General features: G+C 43.7%; 1 protein-coding gene across 2 annotated transcripts in view; it reads right to left on the bottom strand.

The window, feature by feature from the left end:
- The window catches only part of pcsk6 (proprotein convertase subtilisin/kexin type 6), a 107,344-nt gene extending 96,073 nt beyond the window's left edge, over nt 1–11,271 (bottom strand). Inside the window, exons 1-3 of one of the 2 annotated variants that reach the window (XM_045215898.1) lie at nt 10,720–11,258; nt 4,657–4,761; nt 124–249 (exon numbers count right to left, since the gene is read on the bottom strand). In XM_045215898.1, the coding sequence (XP_045071833.1) occupies nt 124–249; nt 4,657–4,761; nt 10,720–10,878 (390 nt within the window). In that variant the 5' untranslated portion in view covers nt 10,879–11,258. Of the gene's footprint in view, nt 1–123; nt 250–4,656; nt 4,762–10,719 lie in introns of both variants that reach the window. The other variant, XM_045215899.1, reaches the window with a different exon arrangement.
- Between the last annotated feature and the right edge of the window lie 244 nt (nt 11,272–11,515).

An 11,515-nucleotide genomic window follows, 5' to 3' on the forward strand; every position in this document is an offset into this window, starting at 1 on the left:
CAAATCCCAGGTCAACCATACAGGGATGGTCTGTGTTCTACACAAAGATTTCAAATACTACTACATATATGTCTGAAATACAAACTCCAGTGAGGATAGATGGTCGATATGTAGTGTACTTACAATATACCACATGTTGGACCATTTGGGGTCGTTGAAGTGGACAAAGTTGGGGTCAGGGCTTCTGGTGTCGCTTTTGATGAATCTCTTTACTCTCTGCTTCACTAGCTGCTGTTGGACCCAGTCAACCTAGAACGACAACACACACACACACGCACGTGCGCACGCACACACACACACAGTAGAGAGACCACAGGGGACATTGTGGCTTGCTTAAGGGACTCCCAAGGAAATTGCTGCTGAAATTTTAAATACAAGCATTAACAAACAAACATGTTTGTCGATTTGCTATCGTGAGCATATCAAATCCCCTAAAGATACAGCGTGCAAATTGGAATGAACGACTATGTATGTGTCCCAGATGGCACCCTATTCCCTATGTAGTGCACTACTTTTAACCAAGGCACATAGGGCTCTGATCAAAAGTAGTGCACTACATAGGGAATAGGGTGCCATTTGGGAGTACATCTCTTCTTAATCCATCTGCTAAACACATTAACATGCAAATTCACAAAGCACCTTGCATAAGTGCACACTCCGTTTACATGCAGTGCAGTCCCAATTAAATCTAGAATCGGCTTCCTATTTCGCAACAAAGCCTCCTTCACTCATGCTGCCAAACATGCCCTCGTAAAACTGACTATCCTACTGATCCTTGACTTCGGCGATGTCATTTACAAAATAGCCTCCAACACTCTACTCAGCAAATTGGATGTAGTCTATCACAGTGCCATCCGTTTTGTCACCAAAGCCCCATATAATACCAACCATTGTGACCTGTACACTCTCGTTGGCTGGCCCTCACTACATATTCGTTGCCAATCCCACTGGCTCCAGGTCATCTATTAATCTCTGCTAGGCAAATCCCCGCCTTATTTTAGCTCATTGGTCACCATAGCAACACCCACCCGTAGTATGCGCTCCAGCAGGTATATCTCACTGGTCATCCCCAAAGCCAACACCTCCTTTGGCCGCCATTCCTTCCAGTTCTCTGCTGCTAATGATTGGAACGAACTGCAAAAATCTCTGAAGCTGGAGACTCTTATCTCCCTCGGTAACTCAATGGAGAATATCAATTGAAATAGCTTTTTAGTCCAGGACTAGGTTAACCTGCCCTATCTTATTAACTACTGTACAGTATATGGTCTACTGTAGAAGGTCTGGCCAGTGGTTGTGGTGAGAGGCCCAAAAACCATATAGATGCAGTGTTTAGATGTATCTTCTTGATAAGTTATGTTGTGACAGTGGTTGGTGGTGAAATCACACAGGCTGGGGGGGGACAGCAAATCAGAGGCCCGACAGAGGTAAAATTGGTTTCTAGGCATCAGCCCCAACCTTCCATTTAAACACACAGGGCTTAGAGCGTGATATGATCAGGATGAGCTCTGTTGAGGAGCTCCAGACTTTGGGCTTTGGCTTTTATTACTCTTGAGATCATGCCTGTCTGAGAGAGATAATCTCAGGGAGAAGGCCAGAGGAGTGGCTCCCAAAACAGCCGCACTTTTATTCTTAAAGCGGTCTGTAGGCTGGAAGTGGAGGTTGGAAGGAGGCCTCCAGTAATACCTGATGGGCCTGATGTGATACAGTCGATGGGTATCTATCCAAGTGTATCTGTCTTGAGGTTCTGATTGGATTTTGATGGGATTGGTCCATGATAGTGTGTTTGTGAGTGGTGTGCAATGGGGTGATGGGGGTTGTGTGTGTGTGTGTGTGTGTGTGTGTGTGTGTGTGTGTGTGTGTGTGTGTGTGTGTGTGTGTGTGTGTGTGTGTGTGTGTGTGTGTGTGTGTGTGTGTGTGTGTGTGTGTGTGTGTGTGTGTGTGTGTGTATGTGTGTGTGCGTCAGTCTCTCTGTATATGTTTCATCCAGACAGAGTAAATGACAGGATCTGGGCATGCAGAAAGAGAGACACTTTAGTGAAAAAATGGTCTGTCTGCTATCACTATGTTAGGTATGTTAAAGACCCAACTGTGTGTGCGGGCTGCGTCTGTAAAACAGCTGGGCTGAAGTGGTCGTAAGAACAGATGTACAACACTTTCTGGCGACAAATGGGATTTGAACCCCTAACTATTACCGTATCCATAACACTAGTTCTACCCTGGCGCCTAACCTTAGAAGATGGAATCTGCATTAGGGGAAACAGCACCACTGTCCGCCCCGGCACCTTCATTATTGTTTTTGTTTTGTGGACGAAACAGAGGTGAGGTGCGTCGAGCAGAGTGGTAAAAACAAAAAACAACAGTACATATTGTGCTGTTCTATCGCGCCTGCAATAATGGTACTTCTTTGTTGTTGTAATATGCCAAACGGACGTGGAAGTTTTACCATTAAGGATTCCAGCTTTAAAGGGAAATTCCACTTCAAATTATAAGTTTTGCTCTTTACCTTTTACTATTTAATCTGTCTACCACGTGTCTAACCCAGAGACTTTAGTCAAAGTCTGTAGCAGAGCACGAGAGCTGATGATGTCACAGGGTTGTATTCCCCAGTAGACTACTGCTAGAGATTTTCTTACTGACAGAAGCAAATATCAACAGCTGTCTCAGTGAATCAACTACAGCCAAGGTAAGTGGAAAATCATGTACATTTGAATTTTGAGGGAACTGTCCCTAAGCTCATGTACTTGCTCATCTTTTGTGACTAACGTTATTAGTGGATGCTGGTGGGAGTAGCTATAGGAAGACGGGCTATTGTAATGGCTGGAATGGAATTCATGGAACGGAGTCAAACGTGGTTTCCATATGTTGGATGTGTTTGATACAGTTCCATTGATTCCATTCCAGCCATTACAATGATCTCGTCCTCCTATAGCTCCTCCCACCAGCCTCCTCTGGTACTTGCTCATCTGTTGCTTCCGGGTTGCTGTTGGTAATGGCAGACCCTGGCTGTGACCCCACTCTCCAAGGGTGTCTCAGGGGGAGTTGGGATATGCAAAAAACACATTTCCAATTCACACATGCGTATTAATACAGACTTGTACATGTGTGAAATAGGACAAATATAAGCACCCACCAAATTATTATTACTACCACTCGTCCTTTCTAGCATTCACCTTAGAAGTGAATCATAACTTTCACTTAAGTCAAATGTTCACTTAGTAATGTATTGATGTCAAAGGGAGACTATGGGCTCTATTTTAACAAACCTAATGCAATGGTAAATCTAAGGGCAAACAGTAGCACTATAGCTTCAGGGGTGTGTCAGAAATATTTTGGCAATTTTCACTATTACAATTATGGGCGGACTTGCTGGCATTGGCGCGAAAGGGCTGGGTTTTGATGAATAAACAAGTTGTGGGTGTGTCAAGGCTTGGCCCCTCACTGGCCAATCAGAACGTGCTCCATGGCTAAATATGTGTTTGCTTCAAGTTGTGTATTTAAGGTGTTTTATGTATTGCCTTGGAATCAACTCCAATGCCAATGTTAGTCCGTTATAGTTTGTTAAATGGCTTACAGATACGAAATAACAAAATGTAGACCTATCTTTGCTAAATACATCAACTTGAACCCATTTGCGGTCCACATTGTTCTAAGTAATTGCATGGCTTCAATAGTATTGACACTGATATAGGGGCTAGGTCTACTGTAAATTACGTTATGGCTGAGCATGGACATTCCAAACATTGTCAATAAGCAAGATTAAACTAATTATTGATAAGGACTAAAAAGATAATCAAATTCTAAACAAAACAAAACAACTTGTTTTAAATAGGCTATGTCACACTTACAGGCACCATCATTTCTCCCCGTGGGCATATAATATTAAAACAACGTAGACTATGGAGGGTTAAACGCACATCCAAAACGGGACCTGCATGGCTAAAATAATGTGGGCCTGCCTACAATGCACAGATAAAAAGCGAATGTCAGCTCACTGTTTTACTCCTCTCAAAGTTGATATTTTAACAAAGCTTTGTTGATTAAGATTTATTTACAAGCGGTCTTGGGAGCCAAACCCTTTATCGACAGTCTTGACTACTTTGCAATTGATTTGGGCAGGAAAAAAAGCCTTAATTGAGAGGAGGCTATGCTTGGTTTTTAACCAAATAAAACAAAATGGGAAAAAACATTAGTCTTTTATGTTTCTAAATACGAAGTATACAGGCACCAAAAGCACATTAGGCTACTCTTGTTCCATGCGCATATGGGCACTGTGCTTCACTGCTGGATAGGCTGCGTTTCCGCTGTCAGAATCCATGCCATAACCAACTGCGTTACCACTAAAACCAGCTTTTGGTTGGTCTTAAATATCCCTACCAGCGCTGACTGAAATGAGTGCTTTGGATCACGGTTTTTAAGGACACGCCTAAAATATTTCCAACCCCTCCCATCTGAGCGCAAGTGTGCTGATGTTTGACAAGTAAATTGCCAAACCTGGCGTTAGGGATGGAAAATGCCAATGCGCCAGTTTACATGAAGAAATTGCAAACTAACATACGTTTGACATTAGCGCCGCCATAACGCCAGCCGAAAATAGAGCCCTATGTGAAAATTCTAGGTTAGGATTCACCTCTAGTGACTACCAAGCAGACATCTCACCTTTGGGTCCATTTGGATGAAGGAGTGAGCGCCCCTAGTGGAGAAAGCTGCTCTGCGCACCACTCTGCTGTGGTGGAAATGGTAATGGTCCTCCAGACTCCCGATCTGGACAGCAACAACATGAAAACAAACAGTGGGGTCATGGCAAGAAGAAGAAGAAGAAGAAGAAGAAGAAGAAGAAGAAGAAGAAGAAGAAGAAGAAGAAGAAGAAGAAGAAGGGAAAATACACTGCAATCTTTACAGTATACATAAAAAATGATCGTTGTGGGCAGCAGAAAAGGTAATGCCAGGTTAAATCTGCATTCTACAGTAAAGTGAGATATAGAGTATGCAGTGACGTGATCAAGAACACATATCAAATCATATCAAATAGTATTTGCCACATGCGCCGAATACAACAGGTGTAGACATTACAGTGAAATGCTTACTTACAAGCCCTTAACCAACAATGCATTTTTATTTTTATTTTTAAGTGTTAGGTAAAAAAAATAAAAGCAAAAAACGAAAGAGCAGCAGTAAAATAAAAATAACAGTAGGGAGGCTATATACAGGGGGGTACCGGTGCAGAGTCAATGTGCGGGGGCACCGGCTAGTTGAGGTAGTTGAGGTAATATGTACATGTGGGCAGAGTTAAAGTGACTATGCATAAATAATTAACAGAGTAGCAGCAGCGTAAAAAGATGGGGTGGGGGGGCAGTGCAAATAGTCCGGGTAGCCATGATTAGCTGTTCAGGAGTCTTATGGCTTGGGGGTAGAAGCTGTTAAGAAGCCTTTTGGTCCTAGACTTGGCGCTCCGGTACCGCCTGCCGTGAGTTAGCAGAGAGAACAGTCTATGACTAGGGTGGCTGGAGTCTTTGACAATTTTTAGGGCCTTCCTCTGACACCGCCTGGTATAGAGGTCCTGGATGGCAGGAAGCTTGGCCCCAGTGATGTACTGGGCCGTACGCACTACCCTCTGTAGTGCCTTGCGGTCAGAGGCCGAGCAGTTGCCATACCAGGCGTGATGCAACCAGTCAGGATGCTCTCGAGGGTGCAGCTGTATAACCTTTTGAGGATCTGAGGACCCATGCCAAATATTTTCTGTCTCCTGAGGGGGAATAGGCTTTGTCGTGCCCTCTTCACGACTGTCTTGGTTTGTTTGGACCATGATAGTTTGTTGGTGATGTGGACACCAAGGAACTTGAAGCTCTCAACCTGTTCCACTACAGCCCCGTCGATGAGAATGGGGGTGTGCTCAGTCCTCTTTTTTTTCCTGTAGTCCACAATCATCTCCTTTGTCTTGATCACGTTGAGGGGAGGTTGTTATCCTGGCACCACACGGCCAGGTCTCGGACCTCCTCCCTATAGGCTGTCTCATCGTTGTCGGTGATCAGGCCTACCACTGTTGTGTCGTCAGCAAACTTGATGGTGTTGGAGTCGTGCCTGGCCATGCAGTCATGGGTGAACAGGGAGTACAGGAGGGGACTGAGCACGCACCCCTGAGGGGCCCCCGTGTTGAGGATCAGCGTGGCAGATGTGTTGTTACCTACCCTTACCACCTGGGGTCGGCCCATCAGGAAGTCCAGGATCCAGTTGCAGAGGGAGGTGTTTAGTCCCAGGATCCTTAGCTTAGTGATGAGCTTTGAGGGCACTATGGTGTTGAACGCTGAGCTGTAGTCAATGAACAGCATTCTCACGTAGGTGTTCCTCTTGTCCAGGTGGGAAAGGGCAGTGTGGAGTGCAATAGAGATTGCATCATCTGTGGATCTGTTGGGGCGATATGCAAATTGGAGTGGGTCTAGGGTTTCTGGGATAATGGTGTTGATGTGAGCCATGACCAGCCTTTCAAAGCACTTCATGGCTACAGACGTGAGTGCTACGGGTCGGTAATCATTTAGGCAGGTTATGTCCTTGGGCACAGGGACTATGGTGGTCTGCTTGAAACATGTTGGTATTACAGACTCAGTCAGGGACATGTTGAAAATGTCAGTGAAGACACTTGCCAGTTGGTCAGCACATGCTCGGAGTACACGTCCTGGTAATCCGTCTGGCCCTGTGGCCTTGTGAATGTTGACCTGCTTAAAAGTCTTACTCACATCGGCTACGGAGAGCGTGATCACATAGTCATCCGGAACAGCTGGTGCTCTCATGCATGCTTCAGTGTTGCTTGTCTTGAAGCGAGCATAGAAGTGATTTAGCTCTTCTGGTAGGCTTGTGTCACTGGGCAGCTCGCGGCTGTGCTTCCTTTTGTAGTCTGTAATAGTTTTCAAGCCCTGCCACATCCAACGAGTGTCAGAGCCGGTGTAGTACGATTCAATCTTAGTCCGGTATTGACTCTGCCTGTTTGATGGTTCGTCGGAGGGCATAGCGGGATTTCTTATAAGCGTCCGGGTTAGAGTCCCGCTCCTTGAAAGCGGCAGCTCTACCCTTTAGCTCAGTGCGGATGTTGCCTGTAATCCATGGCTTCTGGTTGGGGTAATGTACGTACGGTCACCGTGGGGACGACGTCATCCATGCACTTATTGATGAAGCCAGTGACTGATGTGGTGTACTCCTCAATGCTATCTGAAGAATTCCGGAACATATTCCAGTCTGTGCTAGCAAAACAGTCCTGTAGCTTAGCATCTGCATCATCTGACCACTTTTTTATTAACCGAGTCACTGGTGCTTCCTGCTTTAGTTTTTGCTTATAAGTAGGAATCAGGAGGATAGTTATGGTTAGATTTGCCAAATGGAGGGCGAGGGAGAGCTTCGTAATTGTCTCTGTGTGTGGAGTAAAGGTGGTCTAGAGTTTTTTTTCCTCTGGTTGCACATTTAACATGCTGGTAGAAATTAGGTAGAACGGATTTCAGTTTCTCTGCATTAAAGTCCCCGGCCACTAGGAGCGCTGCCTCTGGATGAGCGTTTTCCTGTTTACTTATGGCCTTATACAGCTCATTGAGTGCAATCTTAATGTCAGCATCGGTTTGTGGTGGTAGAAAAATATAGATGAAAAGTCTCTTGGTAAATAGTGTGGTCTACAGCTTATCATGAGATACTCTACCTCAGGCGAGCAAAACCTCGAGACTTCCTTAGTATTAGATTTTGTGCACCAACTGTTGTTTACAAATATACACAGACCGCCACCCCTTGTCTTACCAGAGTCAGCCGTTCTATCCTGCCGATGTAGCGTATATCCCATCAGCTGTATGTTGTCCATGTCGTCGTTCAGCCACGACTCGGTGAAACATAAGATATTACAGTTTTTTATGTCCCGTTGGTAGGATAACCGTAATCTTAGGTTGTCCAATTTGTTCTCAAATGATTGAACATTGGCTAATAGGATTGATGGAAGAGGCAGTTTACTCGCTTGCCGTCGGATCCTTACAAGGCACCCCAACCTACATCCACGATATCTCCGTCTCTTTCTCATGCGAATGATGGGGATTTGGGCCTTGTCGGGTGTCTGTAGGATATCATTTGCGTCCGACTCGTTAAAGAAAAAATCTTAGTCTAATACGAGGTGAGTAATCGCTGTCCTGATATCCAGAAGCTCTTTTTGGTCATAAGAGACGGTGGCAGAAACATTATGTACAGAATAAATTACAAATAACGCAAAAAAACACACATAATAGTACAATTGGTTAGAGGGCTGTAAAACGGCAATGTATGTTACTGTCTGTACATCAATACAAATCGATATGCAGTACATGATATTGGTTTACTTTGAATAAGGTACCCTAAACCAAACAACCTACATTGTTCTGAGAAAGGACATGTTTGCACTGGTATCCAACAATGTGAAGTTTGTGAACACATACAGATGTAGGATCTTAATTTTAGGCAGTTGTGATGAGGTGTGAACGAAGGTGTCAGGCGCAGGAGGTAAAACACAGAAGTCCAGAGTTTATTCGGTTTACATAAATAAAACGCACCAAGCGTCAAAACGAAACTATCACAAGGGAAATATTCCACCTTGGTAATAACAAATTGAAGAGTAGCTCAATCGAGCTACTCGCTCTCACAATTAAACAATCCCTCACAAAGACAAGGTGAACAGAGGGAACACTTATACACATACTAATTAGGGGAATGAGCACCAAGTGTGTGTGATTGACAAGACAAGACATGACAAGTGGAGTGATGAGAATGGGATCAGCAGTAGCTAGTAAGCCGGTGACGACGAACGCCGAAACCTGCCCGAACAATGAGGGGAGGCAGCCTCGGCGGAAGTCGTGACAGCAGTTTGCTACAGCAGGAAAATAATAATAATAATATGCCATTTAGCAGACGCTTTTATCCAAAGCGACTTACAGTCATGCGTGCATACATTTTATTTTTTTGTGTATGAGTGGTCGCGGTGATTGAACCCACTACCTTGGCGTTACAAGCGCTGTGCTCTACCAGCTGAGCTACAGAGGACCACAATCCTGTAGCAACAGGAATTGTAATTATTATGTGGATTATAATTAATGGACATTTTTGTAGGGGGTTGATAAAAATTTTTGTAAGGGAAGATCAAGTCTGAATTTTCAAAGTGGAAACTTCAGAAGCCTTTTTAAACCTCAAATTCACTAAAAGTTGTATTTCTCCTGCAACAGGGTGATCAAATTAAGATCATACATATGTACAGAAGGACTTTTTGGGCAAATCTTGCTTACTCTGAGCAAAATAACAATTTAAAATCCAAAGCACGTGAAGTAATAAATATGATTTTTTTTCTCTTGTGACTTTGCACCAAAAATGCGGGCAGGAATCCCAGAGCACATGTGCTCTTCTGGCACTGAGCCGTGTTATTCTCTGAACCAGGACTTTCTTTAATGCTCTCTAACTCTTTCTCTCTCTCTCTCTCTCTCTCTCTCTCTCTCTCTCTCTCTCTCTCTCTCTCTCTTCTCTCTCTCTCTCTCTGCTCTCTCTCTCTTTCGGTCTCTCTCTCTCTCTCTCTCAACCTTTCGCTACCTCCCTTCACCTCTCCCTATCTCTGTCTTGTTCTCACTCATTTGTCCTCTCACCCTCTTTCTCTCTCTGTCTCTTGCTCTCTCTGTCTCCCCCACTCTTGGATTACCCACTGGGGCTAAAGTAGTTATATGTGAGATACCTCCTAGTTACTTGTTATCCTCAGATTCATGTTAATAATCTATAGAATATCTACTGCTTTCTTTTTATTGTAAGAAACCCAGCTCTCCCATCCACAAGCATGGCATCTTCACAGTCTGCATGAATTCTGCAAGAGTATCTATCATCTGTCAATCAACTCAGATGAAGATCCGTTATGAAGTTTCATAGGGGTGAATCCCAATGGGAGACAGACTAAAATGTCAAGACCACATTATCATTGCAGTTGATAGCATGTGGTCAACTTCAATAAGAAGGCTGCAACAGAAGCCATGCTGTGGTACACTCCTCTTAAAAATAATCTAGATAATAAATGGATTACCCACTGGGTAGGAGTGTAAAGGCCTATTATAGCTAGAATAAGAGCAGAACAAATCCACTATTAACATTAAGTAAACCCATTCCAGTCATATATAACATATTTAAAGTGAAAACATCAGTGGTGTACCAAGTTGGAATGTAGTACTTTTAGAAATGAATATGACACAATATTACGGAATTTGGATACTTTCTTTTTGGGCAAAGTGCCATTTCCAATGCTGATCATCGTGCGCAAGCCTACTGTAGTCTACAACACATTTTATAATTAAAGCGTCATGTTTAGTCTCGGTATTTGCATATGGACAGTACAACGTGACCATTGCCCATAAGTCAACGGCCTGAAAATAATGTACTTCAGTGGCGCTGATGCGTTTGTGTTGCCAACTGAAAATTGCTCTGGAACTCGGAAAGCTGTACATTTGGCACTGGGGTTCAGTTGCTTGCCAGACACGGATAATAATCGCACACGTCACTCTTCTTTAATCATCTATGAATGCTTCTGCATTATGATCGACGAATAGCCATCCTACTGTATCGAAGTTCAGCAGATGAACTCGACAAAAAAAATGTGACTATTGATCCGCAAAGCAGAAAGAGGGACTCATAACAGGTCAGGCTGCACAAAATAAACACACTCTGTGAACTGTAAAAACACGGTAATGGTCTTACCTGTCCATAATTATTATAACCATATTTTGCAGCAAGTTTATCCGCTTCTTCTTGTCCCCCTGCAATACGCACTGCCCAATGATTTGTATAAACGTTCCGAGGGGCCAGCGACTGACATATTTCTAAAGTTGATAATATGAAAATAAGAAATAAACACATTTTGGTGTCCGAAACTTGTCCTACGACATCAACTCTAGAATAAGGGATAAAACACGTATCTAAAAAATATAAAACGCATGGACGCTCAAATTAGTCAATCGTCAATCCAACTCTATCAGAAAAGGCATGCTGTTCGTCATAAATCCATAATTTTGTCTCTGTCGCTGTCCGAGTGAAATTCACAGTCGGGTCGACAGATATTTCATTCCGTAAAAAGTTGGAAAATATGAACCGCAGGCGCCAACCTTTATCCCGCGCTACGCTCCTCTATATGTAAGCACAGCAACCAATAGCGAGTGCCATTCATGCGCAGCCTATAGCAGCGGAACGCACCGGTAAAGAGCCTGTCTGTGCGAACATCAAAGCCTAACTGATAGGGGATCGGTAGTAGCCCACGCCTCTCCAACCTGCGCTATAATAGGAGCACGTCGGTCGGAAGCGTCAGTGCGCTACTGAACGATGGCATAATTCCTCTGCCTTTGGCTGCTGCAACAATATGGAAATGAATTATTCAATACACTACCCAAAAGCCCAATAATTTTAGAGAAAAAAAATATATATTGATACACTTGTCATCTGACTGTCGAGTAGGCTTTGTCTCTTGAAAATAGTTATGTTGATGGAAGACATAGGAGAG

The sequence above is a fragment of the Coregonus clupeaformis genome, unplaced genomic scaffold (genome assembly GCF_020615455.1).
Source record: "Coregonus clupeaformis isolate EN_2021a unplaced genomic scaffold, ASM2061545v1 scaf0547, whole genome shotgun sequence".
Taxonomy (NCBI): Eukaryota; Metazoa; Chordata; class Actinopteri; order Salmoniformes; family Salmonidae; genus Coregonus; species Coregonus clupeaformis.